This window comes from Sphaeramia orbicularis, chromosome 17 (genome assembly GCF_902148855.1).
Source record: "Sphaeramia orbicularis chromosome 17, fSphaOr1.1, whole genome shotgun sequence".
Lineage (NCBI taxonomy): Eukaryota > Metazoa > Chordata > Actinopteri > Kurtiformes > Apogonidae > Sphaeramia > Sphaeramia orbicularis.
Genome location: NC_043973.1, coordinates 40194393 through 40219221, shown reverse-complemented (window position 1 = coordinate 40219221; position 24829 = coordinate 40194393). Strand labels below are relative to the sequence as shown.

Here is a 24829-nt window from a genome sequence, read left to right as displayed (position 1 = left end):
TTATGCTGGTTCCAAAATACATTTTTCTCTAACCTTTCTTAAGTGATTTATCACCATTAATTGCAATATTATCTTCCTTATTTTGAGTTTTTCCAGTATAAATCATGTATTTTCCTATATTTAATTCACTAATCATGTAGATGTTCTTTAACCCATAAAGACTCAAACATCCACTGGCGGCCAAAATCATTTACTGTTATAAGAAGTTAAATACCTTTTGATCCACTAATCCTATTGATACATATAAATAATTGGTGTAAAATACAGTTTGTCATCTTTTTATGGTCATCAGATATGACCCATTTGGACGTTCAGAGGCGCTGTAGTTACCATGGAAACACCGTCATCTTCTACAACATTGATTCAGCAGTAAAACCCATCGAGTTGGATCAATGACAGTGGATGGAGACAGTTGTTTTTATGTACAGTTAATGATATATTTTACTGAAAAAGTCACTTTTTCCTCCATTTTAAAAACATTCCATTTTAATTTGAGCTTTTACAGACATCAATCATGATCTGTAAATTAAATATAGGAAAATACCTGATTTTTACTTAAGAATGCAAAATACTGGTGATAAATAATTAATAATAAATAATTTAATTAAAATTAAAGAAAAAATCATTTGGGAACTGCCACAAAAGTAGCACTGGCTCTTTAAAGGTTATTCATATCTGTATCAAACAAGCAGATAAATGTGTTTCTCAAAAGGTCAGAGGGTTTTTTTTTGTATGGTATTTCTTTCTTCTGCTTTTCAAACAAATTAAAACCAGACTTTCAGTGAATGTCACTCATCCTTTTCTCCACAGCTGCTGTCCCAGTAGAGATACAGTTTTTACTGTAAGCATGCAAAGCGATGCACTATTTATGAACATTCATGTCAAATTTATTGCAGCTTTATTTTAGTGCACATGAGTGGATGCATCCCAGTGGCTGCGTCTGTGTCGCTGAGTGAGTTTTTTTTTGCTCCAGATGGTCTGTGAGCTTGTGCTGCTCTCACAGTTATCAATGCGAGCTGGAATTATGCAGGGGCCTCTTAAATTCTGCAAACAACCCTTAATTCTTAATTTAGATATTAATTAGTTTTCCTGTTACTTGGCAAAGCCCTGTGATTTCCCCCGACACCAGGCATGTTTATAAGTGGGGCGTCTGCTGTGGAGAAACATGCGCTGTAGAAGATGGAGGAGACTGAATAACATGATTCAAACAACTCCATTATCTGAATATAGGCATCAGCAGGAGCAGCCCACTCTCAAACCACTTATTCAGTTTGTATCTGTTGTAATTGCCGGGACTAATTTTCAAATTCTCCAAATGTTCTCCAAATTATTTATTGATGAATTTATTTCAGCGCTGCACCTCCTCTGAGATCCTGTCTGCTTTATATCTTAACTAGTATCACTGCGGTAACAGTGAATTAAAGCAATTTTTTTTTCCCCAAAATATTCAACAGTGTAGAAGAAAATGTAATTATGTTGTTTACATTTTTCTGACAGGTTTTGTTGGTTATGTGTCCCCTGATATTTTCTAAAAATCCAAAATACCAGTAAGAAATCATCTTTTTACTCCCACCAGCTTTTACATTCAAGCAGCACAAACAGTGTGTTGGCTGAATCATCACCTTCATCATTCATCCTCCTCCTTCCCATTGGATTACTCCCATATCACATTCTCTTAATTGCATCTTTAGCTTCTTACTTTTGGCCTCGTGCACCTACATCCTGTGATATGTGTAATCTTTCATTCCCCCTGTGTTAATGCTAACATCTAATGTTTTGGCTATTCCATTACAATGAAATGGTATAAAATGACTAATACAGAGTCAAACATACAGCCCATGTGCCAAAACCTGCCTGCCAAAGGGTTCAATCTGGCCTGTAGGATGAATATGTGAAATGCAAAAATCACACTGAAGATATTAACGGTAATGGGTGTCAAACTCATTTTAACCCTGTAAAGCCTGAACCATTAAATCAGTGACAGAAAATTCCAGTTCTTTGACACTGGAGCCTTTATTGTTCCTTCTCAACGACCAAAACATTATTTTTTCCAAATATCAATTTCCATGTATGAGTTTCAATTTTGTACCATATTTGATACATCGGGTCTCAATGTCCAAGTATTATTATTTTTGAACAAACAAAAACATAATATAACACAAACATGTCTAACAAATGTGTCATTAATTAGGAAGGAGACACAACTTTGCCAATTTTGAAAAGGAATTACCATCTTGTAGTGTTACTGGAAAGGCCTCTGGTGAATGAATTCCTCCCCCCTGGGGGATTATCCATGTATTGCATGTATATTATTGTATACATCAGGTGTTTCAAGAAAAAAAAAATCACTCTGATAATGTAGAGGGCTTCAAAACTTATGTATCAAATATGATACATTTGGTGTTATAGGGGCCACATACAGCCCAGTATGATCTCAAGTGGGTCGGACCAGTAAAATAATGTCATAATAACCTATAAAGGGCGACACGGTGGCGCAGTGGTTAGCACTCGTGCCTCACAGCAAGAAGGTCCTGGGTGCGATTCCAACACCAGTCGACGGGGGGTGGGACCTTTCTGTGTGGAGTCTGCATGTTCTCCCCGTGTCTGCGTGGGTTCTCTCCGGGTACTCCGGCTTCCTCCCACAATCCAAAGACATGCACTAATAGGTTAATTGGTTAATCTAGAACGCCCATAGGTGTGAATGTGAGAGTGACTGTTTGTCTCTATATGTTCAGCCCTGAGATGAACTGGCAACTTGTCCAGGGTGTACCCCGCCTTCGCCCCTATGTAGCTGGGATAGGCTCCAAGCGACCCCCGTGACCCTAGTGAGGATAAAGCGGGTTCAGAAAATGGAAGAATGAATGAATGAATAACCTATAAATAATGACAATTCCCAATGTTTCTCATTGTTTTACTGTAAAAAAAGTAAAATTAAATGAAAATCTTTACATTTATAAACTATCCTTTCACAAAAACAGTGAATCACTTGAACAACCATGTACAATCTGAAATGTCTTATTTTGCTAAACCCAGTTTGATTAGTCTTTGGTTTATTTATTTGTGTATTTGGACCCTAATAGTTCATAGTTTGAATTTGAACCCTCCAGGTGCTATAAAGCTATCGTTATATTCATTTTGGCAAAAACTGAGTGGATTTCTAAAACCCCTTTCAATTCCTTCTTGATTTATTATGTTTTAAAACTAGTTACATCACGACATTTGCACAAATAAGATCAAGACTTCCAACGAACATTTCTCCGAGTATGCCATAATTGTTTATCATCACCAGCGGTTTTAGTAAAAACTGAAAATATGTCCAAACTTCAAGCCAGTTACCTAAAATATTCAATTGTTGGTTGTATTAACAAACACAAGTGGCTGAACGGGACAGAAAGCACGGTCAACAACCTGGAGGGGGCGGGGCATGAAAGTAGCTCATTTGCCTTTAAAGGACCAGCGCTCAAAATGACCTTTCTGGTGTCATTACTCAGAAATAGGGTTGAAGATGGACCTGTGGAGTTGAATTAATGATGAATTCAGACCCAAACAGAGCATTTACAGTTTATGTAGACCACAGGGAAACGTTTGAAAATGCATAATTCCATTTAAAAAAGGCAAAATATCACTCCTTTAAGCAAAATAAGCACAATTTTAACCATATTATGCCTGTTACTGAATGTTTTGTGCCTTTGTAGATCCATCTTGATCTGTAATGCACATATATGAATGTTAAATGGAACCACAATATTGGTAACTCATAAAAACCCAAAATGACCAAAACCATCTACTGATCTAAACTGTTTAATACCTGTTGATCAACTAATCTTATCAATATATGCAAATTATTGGTGTAAAATACAGTTTTTCATCTTTTCATGGTCATCAGATATGACCCATTTGGACGTTCAGAGGCTCCGTAGTGAACATGGAAACACCATCATCTTCTACAACATTGATTCACCAGTACAACCCATGGAGCTGGATCAATGACAGTGGACGGAGACACTGGGTTTATGTTCAATTAATGATATATTTTACTGAAAAAGTCACTTTTATTTTATTTTATTTTTTTAAGTTTTCTCTGTTTTTGGTATAATAACCGTCAAATGTAATCTGAACTGTCACAGACATCTACATAATCAGTGCATTAAATACAGGAAAGTAGGTGGTTTTCACTTAAAAATACAAAATACAGAGCATAATATTAGAATTACTCATTAAGAAATGCCAAAAATAATTAATTTAGGAACTGACACAAAAGTAGCCCAGTGTTTTTATGTTTTAAAATTGCACTAATGTTTCATTATTTATTGGTTATTGTGCTATTATTTTACTGGTCCAGGCTGTTCGAGATCAAATTGGGCTAAATTAAAATGAGTTTGACATCCAACAAATGTGACACAAAACTGTTGAGCTTAATCATTTATTTACACTATTGTTTGCATTGTCTCTGTTTGCAGACTGATTCTAAAAAGTACTTCTTGTAAATTATAAATGTGGTGTTAACATCCTTCCATAGGACACACTGATGAGGCTGCCTGCACTCGTATGTGTAATCTTTATAACCAGAGGAGCTGAATAAACGTTTTGGCTTTCCTTCTCTCTCTCTTTCCCAGTGCACTCCCATCGTTGGCCATGGCTTCGTGTTGGACAAGTACAAGTGTCAGTGCAGGAGAGGATTCTACCATCCAAGTCGAGTGGCGCTCAACGGCTTTAAAAGTAGGTTACAAATCCCATCGTGATACAGAAATGCATATTGCAGTTTGCTGTCAGATGAAAACTTTGAATCTTTTAAAAGCCAGCTTTTGGGATTTAATGAAAAAGCAGTTTGTTTTTCCAGTGACAGACACAGTTTGTTTGAAATGCTGTTACTGCTTTGAACCGGTGTCCTGGGGCAGTGGGGTTATGAAACCTGAAGCTTCAGTCGAAGTATTCTGACGGTTCTGTTTGTGGAAATGTTTACTACGTTTGTGTTCAGAGCTCTAGTGGGAGCCACAGGTGTTTTCTGTTCCACGAGCTTGTGGATTAGAAATCTGCTTTGTTGACAGATCAAATGTCTTGGTGGAATTAAAATAAATGCATGAGTTTAAAGATATTTGTAACAGTTTCTGAATAAAATGTAATTATATATTATATTATATTATATTATATTATATTATATTATATTATATTATATTATATTATATTATATTATGTTAGGTTAGGTTAGGTTAGAATAGATTAGATTAGATTTTTTTTTAAATATGTAATTTATTTTTAATTGACATTCAGTACCAGACATTCCCATTCAGTTCATCACATGTACATATAGCATACATTTGTTGTCTGCTCTAAATGTCAGGATAATATTTTTGTTTTATGTCAAATAACCAAATAAAAGAAAGAAAAAAGGGGGAAAATAAACTATGAACAAGTAGGGAGTGATCTTTTCCACTCGGCACAAAGATTAGATTAGATTAGATTAGATTAGATTAGATTAGATTAGATTAGATTAGATTGGATTAGATTTTTTTTTTATATACATAATTTTTTTAATTGACATTCAGTACCAGACATTCCCATTCAGTTCATCACATGTACATATAGCATACATTTGTTGTCTGCTCTAAATGTCAGAATAATATTTTTGTTTTATGTCAAATAACCAAATAAAAGAAAAACAGAGGGAAAAAACTATGAACAAGTAGGGAGTGATCTTTTCCATTCAGCACAAAGATTAGATTAGATTAGATTAGATTAGATTAGATTAGATTAGATTACACTTTACTGATCCCACAACGGGGAAATTCAATGGTCAAAGCAACAACAGAATAAAGTGCAAGAAAGAAAGTGTACATGCATAAATATAGTCCAAAAAACAAGATAATGTAAAATTACAGCAGTTGTATAAAAAAGGGTAAATGGGACACAAACCTGTTGACCTCAAACATTTATTTATGCTTACTCATACTATTGTGTTTACATTGTCTCTGTTTGTTTAGTAGATCTATTTCATAAAGTGCTTATTATAAATTATAAATGTGGCGTTAACATCCTTCCACAGGACACACTGGTCAGACTGTCTGCACTGCCGTTGTGTCTACGTTCCTTCTTTGTTTTCAGATCTCGTTACATAATCGTTGGTCCGTGTCATGAAAGTAATCAGCTGATCTCATCCGATTATCTCCAAATGCCAAAATGTCAGCCTCATTTATTTCTCAACCAATTAATCTGCAATTTCTGGCTTTTATTATTGTTTGGAATGAGTCCCTTAATGGCAGGTGTTATATCTCACAGGTCAGACTAAACCTCATTTACCCGGTTTCATTTTCTGAAGGAGGTGTAAATCACCATCACTTTGGCTATATTTTATTTAAACTTTAATCCCGACACATTAAATTGCTAATAAGACTGTGAGTGGGCGCACAACTGTGGATCCACTCTGCACTGACGTCCTTTGCCTTCAAGTATATCCTTAACTTTACCTTCATGCTTGTGCTTTGGATTTAAATGCCTGCCTTCTGACACCTTGACTGAAAGCCCTGCAGTGTCCTCAGGCAAAGAGCCTGGCCCTGATGAGCAGGATAATCAGGCAACTGCGGTGGTTTCATCCTGACTCTAACAATACAGCACCCCAAGGGGGATGATATGCTAAGCTGGAGCTTTATTGTAATGCAGCGTGATGAGGCCTGTAGTGAAACAACTCCGTCTGTAGAATATGTTCCTCATGCATCCATGAAAACAAACCAGAGTGGAAGGCGTTTTTGCATATTTCCTTAGCAACAGGCCAAAAGGGCAGATACCAAAGGAGAGAGAAACACGGTCCGACACCAGAACAAGTGAAGTGTCTGGAAATGTGCAGAAGAATCTCATGAAACATTCCATCCACTCTCATTGTCACGCGTTACATTTTGCTTGTGATCCTTCACATTTTTACTGGTAATTTTGAGTCTCTATTAAAGCTGCAGTGCTTGATAGTTTTTAAGCTTCTCTGGGCCAAATTTCCATAATTATAGTTCAACTTATTGTAATTCAAGTGGTCTGAGATGACATGAGGCGCTGCATCTATTCCTTCTCTGTGTTTTCAGTTCTACAAAATCGTACGAGTTTTAGGATGAAGAAGAAAACCTGATGATACCATAATGCACATGTGTATATATCTGTGTTTTTCTACCTTGGGGTCAGGACTCCACATGGGGTTGCCTGGAATTCAAATGGGGTCGCTTGGAATTTCTAGTAATTGATTAAAAAAAAAAAAAAACAATTTACTAATAAAAAATATATGGTGAGATGACAGAGACAATCCCAATCCATAAAAGACATGACAAACTGTGAAGCTGAAACTGCAGCACTGTGGTTCTGTTTATCTGTCAAATGTTCATTGTGGTCGGTTTCAGATGCTGCAGCTCTTTCATAATTCATAGTTTGAGTTCTTGTTTGTTCAGTATTAATTGTCAGCCTTGTAAATCCAAGCTGGACTGACTGTACATGTCCTGACCAAGGGAAATAAAATTCTCACTTTGTGCAGTAAGCTACACCTGCCTTTTCTGCCTCCGTCCATAGTAATATACATTATATAGATTAAATTTAGTCTAAAATTAATGCTTATTTGCCACATAGTATAGCAAACTATTACATGATTAAAAACAAATTAATTTTACCAGAAAAAAAAGTCTCTGTTTTGAATGTCTGGGGCCGCCAGAAATTTGTGATGTTAAAATGGGGTCAGGAGCCAGAAAAGGTTGGGAACCACTGTTGTAAACTATGAGCTTTATACTTTGTGGATACATAGAGTTGATTCATTGGTGGTTTTTGTTTTCTAAGTGTGTTCTGGCACCTGACTTCCTTCTGCTTTGGAAAATCAGTCCTACATAGAAAACCCTTAAAGGAGTGATATTTTGCTTTTTTAAATGGAATTCTACATTTTAAAACATTTCTCTGTGGTCTACATAAACTGTAAATGCTCTGCTTGGGTCTGAATTCTTCATTAATTCAACTCCACAGGTCCATCTTCAACCCTATTTCTGAGTAATGACACCAGAAAGGTGGTTTTGAGCGCTGGCCCTTTAAATGCAAATGAGCCACTTCACACCCCACCCCGTCCAGGTTGTTGACTGTGCTTTTTGTCCTGTTCAACCACTTGTGTTCGTTAATACAAACAACTGTACATTTTAGGTAATTGGCTCGAAATTTGGGCATATTTTCCGTTTTTACTACAACCGCTGCTGCTGATAAACAATTATGTCGTACTCGGAGAAACGTTTGTCCGAAGTCTTGAACTTATATGTGCAAATGTCAAGACGTAACTACTTATAAAACGTAAAAAATTAGGAAGGAATTATAACGGGTTGTAGAAATCCACTTGATTTTTGCCGAAATGATTATAAAGATAGCTTTGCAGCACCTGGAGGGTTCAAATTCAAACTTTTTGAACTATTAGGGTCCAAATAAACAAATAAATGAACCAAAGACTAATAAAAGTGGGTTTAGCAAAATATGACCCCTTTAAATTGTAAGTGTCAAACATACAGCCTGTGAGCCAAAACTGACCCATTAAAAGGGTTCAATCCAGCCTGTGGGATGAATTTATGAAAGGCAAAAATTACACTGAAGATATTCATCATTGGTGTCAAAATCAGGGGTCTGTACAGACTAATTCCATCTAAAGTGGGTCAGACCAGTAAAATACTCTCATAATAACCTAAAATAATGACAACCCCAATTTTTTTCTCTTTGTTTTAGTGTAAAAAAAAAAAAAAAAAGTGCAATTATATGAAAGTATTTGCATTTAAAAATATCCATTCACAAAACATGTGAATAACCTCAACAAATATGACAAACATGAAATGTCTTAAGAAAGATGAGTGCAATTTTGACAATATTCTCTCTGTTATTAAATGTTTTGTGTATTTGTGGATCCACTGTGATCTGTATGTTGTAATGCACATGTGTAAATGATAGCAGAATATTGTTAAAATTGTACTTATTTTTCTGAAGACATTTTAAGTTCAAGTTATTCACATTTTTAAGGAAACTTTGTAGATAATGTAACTTGTACTTTAATTTTTTTCACAGTTATTATTTTATTTGTCCGGTCCAGATCATATTTGGCTGAATGCGGCCCCTGAACTAAAACGAGTTTGACATTGCTGCTTTAAATAATTTGCTTTAATAACCTTTATACAGATTTTGTTCATGAAACGAAAGCCTTTACATAACTTTTTACTTCAGTTGATGTATTATTCAGGGTCAGATGATGATTAAAATGAATATAAAAATGATGGAAGGAAGGAAATCAAAGTGAGAGACAAACCCATCTGGAGGTGTTGTTACATACACAGATTAAGACATGCAGTGTTTGCACATGTTCATAGTAATTCCACACCTTTCAGTTTAAGATGCAGCACCTCCAGCTCCCTCCGTGAGGTGTGATTTTCAAGAGAAGTTTTGATTGCACAGCTATTTTTTTTTTTTTTTTTTCAGCGCCTGCTGATCTGTGAGGCTTCTGCTGCTGTTGTGTTTATCCTGGTGTTTTCTGTGCAAAGTTAAAGCATGAATACCAGTTTGTAAATTATTCATTATTATGCACACAAACCAAACACTAATTATCACCTATGTTTTCCTCGTTTTGTTGGTTGTATTTAATCGTTACTATGGCAACACAGGTCTAATTTGTCGAATTCGATGGATAGAAGATGTTTAAAGGTTGATATTATTATGTTTGTTTGGAGCAGGGAAGACCTTATACTTGATTAAATACATACTCACCCACATTTTTGACACTGAAAATATATTTGGCATAAAATTAAACATTTTTTGACTTCATTAGAAAGCGGATATGCTGAACTGAACGTCTAAGCAATGATAAATCCATTAGTAGCCAACAACAACAAGAACAGTGTATTTTTTATTTTTAAAATTTAATCCTTTTCTCTTGGATTCATGAATGTGGTTTGTGAGATATTCTTTTTATTTTTTTTATTTTGATATATTGAATAGGTAAGTAAATCAATGAAACAAGACTTAACAGGAAGAAATCCTTAAGAAATATCCACGAGGAGTCTAAACTTTATTAGGTCCTACCATAGACTAAAAAATAAAATAAAATAAAATAAAATAAAATAAAATAAAATAAAATAAATATAGAATAGAGGAACTGTCATTTGTTTCTAAACTACTGTTCTGAAACCAGCAGTTTGTGATTTGGCTGTGGCCATGTTGGCTTTATATAGAAGGAAGTGACCATATTTGGACAAAAGGGGCAGAACTATGAGCTAATGCTAAGTCCTAGTTTACTGACTCTGTAAAATGGTAAACTTCCTTTTAACCACACTACAGTGGAGCTGTCTCTCAGGGATAAATGTGTTTTATCGAATCAAAAGCAGTCAGTCAGACTTGACAGGTGAGTGAGGTGTCACACAGACCTGTCAATCAAAACTCAGAGATGTGATTAATGGAGGAGGAATTTAATAATGGATCAGATCAGTTATTAGAGGTTCCAAATAAAACAAAGAAATGAGGCTGAAAAAAGCCCTGAAATAAAAACTGATCCAGAGAGAACCTCTAGTGGCCATCTTTGGTATTACAACCTTCTGCATAACTCAAAAAAATACTTTTGTATTTATTTTACTCACAGTTTATTTACAGCTGGCAGATGAAAGTGTCAAGATCTAGTTTGAAACCACAGTTCGTCATCCTGTACATCTCCAAAATGAGTGTTCTATGCACATTTTTAATGTTTCTGCTCAATATTTCTACGAAGTTTGACATCTAAGGTTTTCCATATATTAAAACAGATCGTCTACAGAGCGGTTTAAATAGAATGGGTTAAATATAGAAGTAACATATATAGACTAGGCACTGACAAATACAGATTCTTCTTCTTCCTTTTCATCTTTCTCATCGTCCTCTTCCTCCTCTTCTTCATCTTCTTCTTATTCTATATCTTCATCATCTTCCTCTTCTTCCTTTTTCTCCTCTTCTTCCTCTTCATGTTCATCATCTTCTTCATGGTCTTCTTCATCTTCCGCTTTCTTCTTCATCATCATGATCATCATCGTCTTCTTCTTTCTCTTCGTCTTGTTCTTGTTCTTCTTCTTCGTCATCTTCTTCATGTTCTTCTTCATCTTCCGCCGTCTTCTTCTTCATCTTGTTCTTCTTCCTTTTCCTCCTCTTCTTCCTCTTCATCTTCTTCCTCTTCTTCTTCTTCTTCATGTTCTTCTTCATTTTCCTCCTTCTTCTTCATCATCTTGTTCTTCATTATCTTTGTCTTCTTCCTCTTCATCTTCTTCCTCCTCTTCATCTTCTTCCTCTTCCTCCTCTTCTTTCTCTTCATGTTCTCCATCTTCCTCTTCTTCCATCTCTTCATCTTCATCAGCTTCCTCTTCTTCTTCTTCCTCTTCCTCTTCTTCCTCTTCAACTTCTTCATCTTCCGCCTTCTTCTTCCTCTTCTTCTTCTTCATTTTCCTCCTCCTCATCTTCATCTTCCTCTTCTTCTTCATCTTCCGCTTTCTTCTTCATCATCTTCTTCTTCTTCATCATCATCATCATCTTCTTTCTCTTCATCTTGTTCTTCTTCCTCTTCTTCTTCTTCATGTTCTTCATCTTCCGCTGTCTTCCTCTTCATCTTGTTCTTCTTCCTTTTCCTCCTCTTCTTCCTCTTCATCTTCTTCCTCTTCTTCTTCTTCTTCTTCATGTTCTTCTTCATTTTCCTCCTTCTTCTTCATCTTCTTCTTCTTCATTATCGTTGTCTTCTTCCTCTTCATCTTCTTCCTCTTCCTCCTCTTCTTTCTCTTCATGTTCTCCATCTTCCTCTTCTTCCTCTTCTTCCATCTCTTCATCTTCATCAGCTTCCTCTTCTTCTTCTTCCTCTTCCTCTTCTTCCTCTTCCTCTTCAACTTCTTCATCTTCCGCCTTCTTCTTCATCTTCTTCTTCTTCTTCTTCATTTTCCTCCTCCTCATCTTCATCTTCCTCTTCTTCATCTTCCGCTTTCTTCTTCATCATCTTCTTCTTCTTCATCATCATCATCGTCTTCTTCTTTCTCTTCATCTTGTTCTTCTTCCTCTTCTTCTTCTTCATGTTCTTCTTCATCTTCCGCTGTCTTCCTCTTCATCTTGTTCTTCTTCCTTTTCCTCCTCTTCTTCCTCTTCATCTTCTTCATCTTCCTCTTCTTCTTTTTCTCCATGTTCTTCTTCATCTTCTGCCTTCTTCTTCATCATCTTCTTCTTCATCATCTTCGTCTTCTTCCTCTTCTTCATCTTCTTCCTCTTTCTCCTCTTCTTTCTCTTCATGTTATCCATCTTCCTCTTCTTCCTCTTTTTCCATCTCTTCATCTTCATTATCTTCCTCTTCATCTTCTTCATCTTCCACCTACTTCTTCTTCTTTGTTTTCCTCCTCCTCCTCATCATCTTCTTCTTCTTCTTCATCTTCCTCTTCTTCATCATTATCATCATCTTCTTCTTCTTCATCTTCTTCATCATTATCATCTTCTTCTTCTTTCTCCCCCTCCTCTTCATTTTCTTCTTCAGATCAGATCTACATCTCTGTGACTCAACAAACAGGTGTATTAGAGAAAATTAGGAAGTCTTGGACCACACATTGTTTGTCATTTTTTGTGAAAAAGAAAACAAATCAGCACATTCAACTATATAACTGTGACTGCAGTGCTTTTGCTCTGAAGGTTTTTTTTTTTTTTTTGATAATGAGCCTGAGTCACAGCAGAGCCCAATAAGGAAAACCAAGTTACAAGATCTAAAAGAAAAGAACAAAGAACCAGCCGAGACACCGGGTTTCACGAAAACTGGTTCAGTAGTTTTCATGCAATCAAGCTGACAGAAAACCCAAGTGATCACAAAACCTTGTCGGCGAAGGTTATAAATTATTTGTATAAAATGGTATCTGCACAGTTTTTTCACTCTGACACATGGTGATTTTAAGTGGAAAATTAAAAGTACAATTTGTGTGAGTTTTTTTTTTTTTTTAGTCAATCTCAAACTGACTCATCACTTGATTAATGAGTCAAGAAATTAATAAAACAATTCAAATTCAACTTGTGTAACTGCAGCCCTCTCAGCACATTTCCTTGTAATAATGCTCCGGTGACGTGCTTCAGTGCAGCGCTTGCATACTGTATGAGCTCAGGGACTTACAGAGGAATTACATGCTTATCAAGCATGATTTTCGAGACAAGCTGCAGAGAGTCTGGGGGGTGAAAATGGAGGACGCCGACTACAGATTCACTCAAAAATCCAACCAGTACGGACATGTTTGGCAGTGCAGGATTCTTTATATGCAAATGACCACTGTGCCACATGCTGCACATATTTAGTCCAGATAAATGTGAAAGCTGTTGGAAAAAATAATTTAAGTGCAGGTTTAATACAAATGCACTACATGCTTAGAAAACCACAATTATGCAGACTGAAGTAATGAAGATATCGGTGTCAAAATATTTTATCCTCCCCTCATTCATCATCGCTTCATCTGCCTAATTAAAGCCTGTATTCTTGTAATTATCTCCCCACGGCTTTGTGATTTACTGGATTGATGATTCCTACTCTATCCAATTGATTAACTGAGCATTTAATAAGAAGTCAGTGTGTGACAACAAATACAAATTAATTACTTAGATTATCTTTGCAAACACTACAATAAATTAGACCTGTGTTCTGATTGTGATTAGTTGAAGATATTTTCAAAAGACTGTCTTATCTGTTGACAAGGGGTTCAGTAGAGCACTTAAACTGCTTCATAAATGTGTGCATGAGCTTTGTGTATTTAGGACGATAATCAGACTAACTCAATACACAAGCACCCATGTTTTTGGCTTGATGGCTCAAGTTGAGATGATTAGACTGAAAAAATACAGACTTTTGTACAAACTTGAGATTGTTGCATTTTTATTTTATTTATTTTTTTCATGGCAAAACACCAGCATGCCAGTGCTGATATACAATGTGTTTGCAACATGACCATTCAGTGGCGTTGCAAAGCATCACATATGTATCCAGTTTAGGACCATGTATGAAAACGGTGTGGGTCTGAATGGACAAAATCAGATTATTGCTGTTCAGACTGTCATAAAAAAAATCTGATATGGGTCCCATGTGGGCAAAAAGTTTACTTTGATAAGTGTATTACTGCTACAAAATGGACAGAGTTTACTTTTGATGTGTAATTCAGTAATTAAATGGACAGAGTTGAATTTTGATGTGTAATTCCATAATAAAATGGACAGAGTTTGATTCTGATGTCTAATTTCATAAAGAAATGGATGGAGTTGAATTTCCATGTGTAATTCTAAAATGAAATGGACAGAGTTCAATTTTGATGTGTAATTCAGAGAGGAAATGAACAGAGTTTAATTTTGATGTGTAATTCCAAAATGGAATGGACAGAGTTTAATTTTGATGTGTAATTCAGAGAGGAAATGGACAGAGTTTAATTTTGATGTGTAATTCCAAAATGAAATGGACAGAGTTTAATTTGGATATGTGTATTACTGCTAGAAAATGGACAGAGTTTCATTTTGATGTGTAATCCATAATGAGATGGACAGAGTTTATTTTGATGTGGAATTCAGAAATTAAAAGGACAGAGTTTAATTTTGATATGTGTATTACTGCTACAAAATGGACAGAGTTTAATTTTGGTGTGTAATTCCATAATGAGATGGACAGAGTTTCATTTTGATGTGTAATCCATAATGACATGGACAGAGTTTATTTTGATGTGGAATTCGGAAATTAAAAGGACAGAGTTTAATTTTGGTATGTGTATTACTGCTACAAAATGGACAGAGTTTCATTTTGATGTGTAATTCCATAATGAGATGGACAGAGTTTAATTTTGATGTATAATTCCATAATGAGGTGGACAGAGTTTCATGTTGATGTGTAATAGTGTTATGAAATTCCATTTTTATGTTTGTTGCAGACTTATTCAGAATTTATTTTGATATGTATAAGATTTGTTAAGGTTACTTATAGGAGCTGACATGGGAATTTATGGTCAGTAAAAAGATAGGGTAAGGGGGGCGGGAGTATATAAGTTGAACTTCATCTCGCTCCTTTTTGAATTTGTTTTCTTTTTTCTTTTGATTTTTCTCATTGTATTGGTTTTAAATGTTGATATTTGAAATAAACAATCGATCAACAAAAAAAAAGTCAGATTTGGGACATTTTTATCTACAGTGTGATAATGTCTGTGTAACCAAAGAGGAAAAATGCAATAAACACAAAAAAGGAGCAGGAATTGTTTATTTATTGACTGCACTGTGTTGTCAGTTTCACAGAATTTGACAGAAATGAAACAAAGTGTGTAACTTGGTGCTTTTGTAACAAACACACTGTGACTCCCATGTGCACATCAGTTATAATAAAATATATTCAGTGCCAGTGTATTAATAATTTATAACAAGAGGAAGTAATACAGTACATTTCTGTAACAGTATTTTGTTGGATTCCTTCTCTGTTCTGTGTAGGTAAGGAGTCGGGTTCTCACAGAGACGAGTCCTCTGACGTGTCCAGTAAGTGCCTGCCGTGTCGTGAAGGCTGCCCGTACTGTCGTGATGACACTCCCTGTCTGGTGCAGGAGGACGGCGCCCTGCGACTCGCCGTGGCCTCCTTCCAGGGTCTGTGCATGGTGCTGGACCTGGCCAGTATGGTGGTGGTCTACCACTTCAGGAGGAAAAAGGTGAGGAGGAGGTCAGAGGAACAGCAGAAACTGTAACTAACACCAATTTTGAACACGATTATCACAATAAAACACTGTCTCTACAAAATAAGTGAATCAGTTCTTTTCAAGCTGCTAATAATTTATTTTTTCTTTTACCAAAATTCAGCTTTCAGGCAAATTCTTGAGTGACTGTATCATTGTGGTGAAGTGTAATTCATGTTGAGACCTGCATTTATACTTTAAATTACACCAGGATGTAAAAAGTATAAAAAGCTCAGGTATATGATGCTAATACAATATAAAAAAAAGAGTTTTCAGACACCCTTAACCTTTTATAGTTCACTCAGAAATAATCAGAAATTCAAAATTTCAACCTTAGTGTCTTATTGGAGGACATAACAAGACTTAATTACTTTTGTGTATTTTTTGTGTATTTTAATTACTTTTCTGTAATTTTTTTAAAAAACTCTTTTTATTGAAATTAGAACGATGACAATATAAAAAACGTCATATATAGCATCCAATATATGTGATATCAGAACAAGAAGAACACTATATCTGCACTCACATGTACACACACATTTAAAAAAAAAAAAAGGGTGTGGGGGGGGTTCTGCCTACTTACTTAATATTAAAGTAATCTACAAAATGTGGGCGGCCATGGCTCAGTTGGTAGAGTGGGTCGTCCAATAACCGAAGGGTTGGCGGTTTGAATCCTGCTCTGTCCTAGTCAGTCCGTTGTGTCCTTGGGCAAGACACTTCACCCTCCTTGCCTCCAGTGCCACCCACACTGGTGTATGAATGTTTGGTGGTGGTCAGAGAGGCCGTAGGCGCAAAATGGCAGCCACGCTTCTGTCAGTCTGCCCCAGGGCAGCTGTGGCTACAGATGTAGTTTACCACCACCAGAGGGAGAATGTGAGAGCGAATGAATAATGGGTCAATAATGTAAAGCGCTTTGGGTGTCTAGAAAGGCGCTATATAAATCCAATCCATTATTATATATTATTACAAAAGGATGCCAAATTGAATAAAATAACTTTACATTATCTTTTAGTGAAAATTTGGTTTTCTCCAAATGTAAGTGTTGCATCATGTCTTTTTCCTTTATTGTTAACAAGAAAAAAATAACAAAATTAAATTTTTCACAGTTTCAACATGTCAGGCCCTGGATGTGTTCCATTATCTTGCTGAAACATCCAGTTTTGACCTTCGAGGGAGCATGTGGGTTTGGAGAATGCAACAATACTTGGCAGAGTTTAATGATTTAAGAGTGATTCAGAAAGCAATGTATCACAAATGCATGGGGTGTCCAAAAACTTATTCCACCACTTTATGTACACTCACTGGCCACTTAATTAGGTACATCTGTTAAAACTGCACTTCAGTGTAAATATCAGTGTATGTGGTCAAGACAAACTGCTGAGGCAAAACCAAACATACATATCTAGAATAAGAAGTGCTTTTAGCTGATCCACTTTTTAATAACATCATCCAAAGAATGGAATTTACTCTCACTATCCATCAGGGAAATAAACACCTATGATTCTGTAACTCGTCAGCGGAAGTTGTAGCCAAACGCAAACAATGAACATAATTGTACCTGCCTTCAATATTGCATTTTTATTAAATTATTTATTATTAGAGCTGTTATATATGGTATGGATTGGCACCTATTAATTGTATTGCAATTTTAGGGTATTTTCTTCCACTGTTTTCTTAAAGTTTTGGATTATTGGTGATATTATATAAGCTGCTTTTTAACATCTGGTCAGAAACAACAGATAAAAAATTAGCTCTGCTGGATAACTCTGTCTCATTTACAGTTTCTTGTGTTTATGTTGGTTAATGAGTACTGCCCTGTCAAATAAAGTAATAAATACAAAAACCAATAATGTAACTGTCAGATTATGAAAGCTAAGTACAATTAATAGAAACGGCAGAAAACAGTGGCGTTAAAATGATGTATGTTTAAGCTCTGTTTACTTAGAGAGAATGGTTTGAGAAAGAGCAGGTTTTGAAGCCAGAGGTTATAAGAGAATGGAGACAGTGTTTGAAACTGATAGAAAGACAACACTAACTCAAATAACCCCTGGTTACAATGGAGGTGCACAGAAGAGCAGCTGTGAATTCATGACTTGTTGAACCTCGAAACAGATCAGCTACAGCAGAAACACATTCACTCACTGGCCACTTTATTAGGTACACCAAGCGCTTGAGCGTCTGGTTCCAACCGGCTCTATATGTAAGGTGTCATGAGATGAGTTTTGCTATGATTTGGTGCTATACAAGTAAAATTTGATTTGATTTGATTTAGAAAGGTGTACCTAATAAAGTGGCCAGTAATGTGACGAACCCAAAAATGCGATATTCATATATCAATCAATCAATCAATCAAATTTTATTTATATAGCACCAAATCATAACAAAAGTTTTCTCATGACACTTAACATATCGAGCTGGTCGAAACCAGACTCTAAATATAATATATAATAATATAATATATATACATACACATATCTATTTTCTGGCTCAGTCCATCTCAGATCACCTAATAAAATGGCATTTTTAAACCTCACCCACTCCATTTCTTTATTAAATTTGGTAGACAGGGAATTCATGGCCAGGAAAGCCAAAATTTCAAATTTTAACTTTATCAGACCAACAGTTTTCGAGATATGGCAATTTCTTTTTTCCCAATTTTTTTTTTTTTTTTGCAAAAAAGGCAGTGACAGCTAAATTTCAAATGTCAAAAATTTCAAACCCCTCCAGTTTTTTTTATATTTTGTAGTTGACGCATAGGGCTACATTTTTCATAATGGTGTCAAAGAGGTCAGTTGTGTCCCATAGTGTAAATTTCAAGGTCAAAATAAAAATCAAAAGGTCATCCAACTCAAAAGTACCCAAATGTACAAACGAATGCTAGATTTAGATTTTGTATGGTCTACCCTTTACAGAAATATCTTGCTTTTTAGAATTGGACCAGTGGTTGCTAAGTTACAGTAATTTGAAATTAGGTTGCCCCAGATTTGTTTATGAAAAAGTGAAAAAATCAGATTGACTCTATGCACAACCGCACTACTTCCTGAACTTCAGGCGGGTCCTTTATTTCCTGTCTTTCATTATTGGACACACTGATTAATCCAGGTGTGTCTGTTACTTCTTATTGTGACAACTAATTAATTAGACACACCTGGATTAATCAGTGTGTCCAATAATGAAAAACAGGAAATAAAGGATCCACCTGAATTTCAGGAAGTAGTGGGGTTGTGCATAGAGTCTATTGCCACATCTTAAAAACTGTGAATTTTGGCTTTTCTGGCTATGAATTACACATGCACCAAATTTAATCAGAATCAGAGGAGGTGGGGGTTTAACTCATTGGGTGAACTGAGACGGACTGACCCCTCTACCAAGTTTTTTATCCACATACGATCATGGTCTGACAGGAGGACAAGAGGACTATACAGAATGGAAAAATATGCAATAAAATGACTCACAGTGTACTGAGTAATATTTAAACCAAACTGTAACCTCTTCCTAACTTTGACGTTTTTTTCCAAAACTGAAAAAAATTATGCAAACTTGGCTCTGTGACATCCTGCCTACAGAGTTAAAACAAGAAAAGTAGAAGCTCCTTTACTGGAAAAAAAATATGTTTTGTACAATGACAATATTTTATTTTGGTGAGTGGGTCAAGTTGTATTCATTAAAATCGGAAATTAGAAATCTTGAGGCGTAAACCCACCCATCATCCTATTGAAAGTGTCCTCTGTGGTTTGGAAGGTAAAGATATCCAATGTACATGCTTTGAGTATGTGTAAATAGAAAAGTGCTATATAAATCTATTATTATTATTATTATTATTATTATTATTATTATTGTTATTATTATTATATGCTTTTATTTTGTACAACTCTGTTTCTCAGTTTGTACCTTTTCCTCTTCTCTCTTACCAAATATTTCCCATCTCTGCACCTTCTACCAATAAATCCCTCATAATTATCTTAATAAAAACAAAGGTCTAAAGGTTTTACTGTAATAATGTTATAAGAATGATTAAAACCACCAATATTTACTTCATACAATTCACTGAGGTTCATTTATGTTACATCCTTCCAAACTGAAGGCAGCCCAGGTGATTATGTTTTCCTTTATTACTTTTTCTTGCAGGTTTATACACAATTACGTCCTCAAAGACTTATAATTCACTAATGAAAAAAGTGAAGTAAATACAAGACTTCATGTAAGATAATTACAGCCAATCCTCAGGCTTAAGTTGAGGTTTTTTTTTTTTTTTTTAAGACTTTGCTATTTATAGACGTGTGTTTTCCCTCTGAATCTCCCACATTTCTTTACTTCACAAGAGATGTCTCTGGAGCCCCTCAAATTTACATATAACACATAAAAAAAAACCTTCTATGATATAATGTGGATAATGAAATTCAACCTAGGAAGGTGCTGCCGCTGCTCATATTTTTATTTCGGGTTTGGAAAAACATTAGAAAATAGACATAAATTTACAGCAGCCTTGGATCTATGTGCTTTGACAGAGGGTGTGTGTTTTTTATTTGCACTTTGGTTGTGAATCTTGAGGAGTTGGAGCTACAACTCCTCACACCACTTAAACAAACATGTCAAACAGTGAAGCAATGTGAAGGCAAAACCATTACCCTCCTTCTGTCATGTGATATATCAAAACAGCAGAGATTAGTTGCATCATTTTGACACGATGATCACTATGTTGCATTTGAAATCCTGGTAGTTTCTCAGCACCTTGAACGCAGACACGTCTCAACCTTGTGACTGACTGATAGATTGATCAGTGCGTTTTCTGTTTCTGTTTTTTTTCTCTCTTGTCTCTTTAAACAGAGCATCCGAACATCAGGACTTATTCTGCTGGAGGCCATCTTATTTGGAGCTTTACTACTCTACTTTCCAGTAAGTTTTCATGACACGACATACATATTTATTTTCAAGATTCAAGATTCTTTACTGTCATTCAACATGGTGTGATGAGCGAAACTGCAATACACAGTAAAGAAACATTTAAAAACACACCTTGAGTAATAGGGAAAATAGACAACAGAGCAAAGTGCAGATAATAATAATAAATAAATCAACATAGAAGATGAGGAGAAGTGACTGAATGTAAACAGATTATTGTGTTGCGCTCTATGCCCTGACGTTTGAGGGAGATGGCTGCGTTGTGTGAGTTTTTGAGAAGACCATGAACTAGCTACATGTCCTCACTCGTCCATAGTTTATTCAATGACACCCCCCAAAGTACATGTGGATGGATAATAAGTAACACTACAGTCTGCGATGTTCGAATCCCAGCAAGAACATTTGCATTTTTTTTCAACATTTTGCATGTTCAAACAGGGGACGCCGGTGGATGGATGGATGGATGGATGGATGGATGGATGGATGGATGGATGGATGGATGGATGGATGGATGGATGGATGGATGGATGGATGGATGGATGGATGGATAGATAGATAGATAGATAGATAGATAGATAGATAGATAGATAGATAGATAGATAGATAGATAGATAGATAGATAGATAGATAGATAGATAGATAGATAGATAGATAGATACTTTATTGATCCCCGGGGGGAAATTCAAGTATTCAGCAGCTTACATACAACACACAACACAAAAGTGGGTTAGTACCAGGTTGACAAAAAGGTTAGTATATACACTCTAAGAGACAATTGCTAAAGAAACTACTCTAAAAGTGCTTCCTGTACAGTACTGTACATAAAGACTTCTGATTGTATTCACATTTCAGGGCATTAATTAAAAAAAAAAAAAAAGGATCTGCAATCGATAAAGATTTCTAACTAGTCATAGAAATGTTAGCTTAACTTGTCATTGCTGATCACAGGGATCATCCTAACTAGCTTCTTAAAGCAGGATTAGGATTAGTAATGAGCATACATCCATGTGGCAGATAAAATAAGATAGGATAAGCCTTTATTAAAACCGCAAGGGGAAAAAGGAAGGTACAAAAGCACACAAGAACAAAAGAAAGTGCAAAATCAAAAATAAAGACCTCTAAAAAAATACTGTTTTCTGCCATCTTCAGTCATTGGTTGAACACCAACAGGAAATAGAATTTTACTGACGCATTTTTGATTCTTTAAAGCAGTGTATGACATTCATCACCAATTTTTCATCAAATCTGTAAAACCCAAGTGATAGCCTAAGTATCATGAAACCTTGAGGCTGAATTCCAATGCACCCCATAGCCCCTCCCCCTTACCCCTCCCCCTCCGTTTTGCACATACACATGAAGGGGTAGTGTTGTCCTGATTCTTAATTAGACAGAGGGGAAAGGCTAAGGAGGATAACTGTATAGCCCTCGAAACGGAGATTTTTCAGCACCACACTACGAATGTTTATGTTTATGTTTATGTTTATTCATTTGAGAGATAATCCTGGGAAAATCTGTGATAAGCCTGGGAAGAACTTTATTAAAATATTTAAAATGGAATGTCTGACAGTGCTAGGACAGGAGGTGCTCCTGGAAGAGCTGGGTCTTCAGGAGCTTCGTGACGATAGGCAGGGATGCCTCATTCTCATAGTACATGGTAGAGCATTCCACCAACATGGAACGACCCATGAAAAGAGCCTGGATTGTCTTGTACAAGGTCTGGGGACCACCAGACAACATTCTCCAGATGAGCAGAGTGGTCGTGGGGCAACATAAGCTTTTATCAGTGCACCTAGATAGGTAGGAGCAGACCCACTGAGAATTTTGTAGGCTAGGATTAAGGATTTGAATTTGATGTGGGCAGCTATGGGTAGCCAGTGTAACTCAGTAAGTAACGGGGTGACGTGCCCTTTTAGGCTGATTGAAGACCAGATGCGCTGCTGCATTCTGGGCCATCTGTAGTGGTTTGACAACACAAGCTGGGAGGCCCGTTAGAAGAGCATTGCAGTAGTCAAGGTGGGAGATAACCATAGTCTGCACCAGGAGCTGGGTGGCCTGTTGGGTTAGGTATGACCTGATCTTTCTTAGGTTGAACAGAGTGAAACGACATGATCGGGTGACAGAGGCAGCGTGATCTGTGAAGGTCAACTGATTATCAATCGTGACTCCCAAGTTACATGCTACATTGATAGGAGCCAGAGATAAGGAGTCAGTACTGATGGAGATGTCCTGCTGTATGGTTGGCTTAGCTGGGAAGACCAGCAGTTCAGTTTTGGACAGATTCAGCTGAAGGTGATGGGCTTTCATCCATGCAGATATGTCAGACAGACAATCTGAGATTCGCGCTGAGACTGTGGAGTCATCAGGTGGGAACGCCAGATAGAGCTGGGTATCATCAGCATAGCAGTGATATGAGAAGCCGTGTGAGTGGATGATCTGACCGAATGAGGTGGTGTATATGGCACAAAGGAGGGGGCCCAACATAGAGCCTTGGGGGACCCCCGTGGTGAGGGGGTGAACTGCAGATGTGTGCCCTAGCCAAGACACTTTGAAGGACCGACCAGTGAGGTAAGATTGAAACCAGGAGTGTGCGTGGCCTGTGATGCCCATGTTCAAGAGTATGGATAACAGGATATCATGATTGACAGTGTCAAATGCTGCTGATAAGTCGAGTAGAATGAGTACTGAGGACTTGGCTGCTGCTCTAGCCTCTTTCAGGGCTTCTGTCACAGACAGCAGAACCGTTTCAGTGGAGTGGCCGATTTTGAAGCCAGATTGGTTGATGTCAAGGAGGTTATTTTTGAAGAAGAATTCTGTGACCTGTTTGAAAACCACCCTTTTTTGATGGTCTTAGAAAGATATGGGAGGAGGGGTAGAATGGAGAAGAATGGAGGGGTAGGAGAAATTTCCCATAATTCTGTTCAAATCATTGGCAAGATGGAGGTAAACACAGCCAAAAAATGCAGCAGTGTGATGAAAGAAACACACAAATGTAGGCATTTTCTTAATAAAAAACCTAATCATCTGGTCGACTGTTTAATGCTGTTTCAGTGTGTTATAGATCACATTTCTACAATTTAGAGTTGATAGCCACAAAAAGATGACCAAAGCCCATGGAACAGAGATGGTTACAGCTACTGACAGCATGGTGAATACTTTCGGAAACAAAGCTTTTGCATCTGTTAATAGCGGCATCGATGACTGCTAATGACATAACAGGTCTGGAAGGGTTGTCCCATTTCATAGAGGAATGTTTCAACCCCTAACCCTTGCAGCTCTGTTTCAAGGGGTAGTGCCAAGTGCAAGGGCCAACAGGTAGGGGTAAGGGGGAGGGCCAAGGGGTGAATTGGGATTGGGAATAAGTCTTTCCATGATTATGTGCCTGAATCCCTCCCCTCATGGTGAACATGCAGTCTGTTTGTTTACATACCAAACCCAAACCAAACTGTCACTCAGGCCTTTTAGGAATTCCACCCCACCACAGTGCTGTCACGGCAGCAACAAACACAGAAACGGCTTCATTGCTTCTTCTTCAACCAGAAGATAAAACAAATATGTGCATCATAATATATCATGATACTGTTGGTAAAATAAACAAGCCTACTTGTGGTGTAAAACTTTTGCACAGGGGCTGAAAGTCAACTTGTGCATTTCAGTTCTTGACATTTTTTCCCTTTGAAGCCAGAAGACGAAACAGATTATTAGAATTATTAGACCACCCTTGGTTTCTTCAGTTTCTTGTTCATTTTAATGTCTGGTACAAGTAAAGGTCCATTTGTTTGGACAAATATAATGATAACAACAAATATAGCTCAGAAGAGTTTAATTTCAGAGCTGATATCTATCCATTTTCCATGATTTTCTTGATAATAACCTAAATCACTTCAGTTCTTACATCAATATCTGTGGTATTGTACTGACAATAACAGTGCTTTTAGGCATTCCATGTTTTCTTTTCTGTCTGTTTTAGTCACATGATACACACAGGAGTTAGTTGATTACTAGTTGATATTAGTTACTTGATTGCATAACGATTGTTTTTGATTACTTTTGATGGTCTAATAATTTTTTCTGCAACTAAAGACAGACAGACAGACAGACAGACAGACACAGATAGATAGATAGATAGATAGATAGATAGATAGATAGATAGATAGATAGATAGATAGATAGATAGATAGATAGATAGATAGACAGACAGACAGACAGACAGACAGACAGACAGACAGACA

At 36.5% G+C, this 24829-nt stretch overlaps 1 protein-coding gene across 1 annotated transcript in view; it reads left to right on the top strand.

Moving 5' to 3' along the window:
* Window positions 1-24829, top strand: part of LOC115437408 (probable G-protein coupled receptor 158) — a 97258-nt gene that overhangs the window by 3263 nt on the left and 69166 nt on the right. The window contains exons 2-4 of the mRNA XM_030160633.1: window positions 4617-4719; window positions 15463-15674; window positions 20526-20594. Of these exons, the coding sequence (XP_030016493.1) occupies window positions 4617-4719; window positions 15463-15674; window positions 20526-20594 (384 nt within the window). The remainder of the gene's footprint in view (window positions 1-4616; window positions 4720-15462; window positions 15675-20525; window positions 20595-24829) is intronic.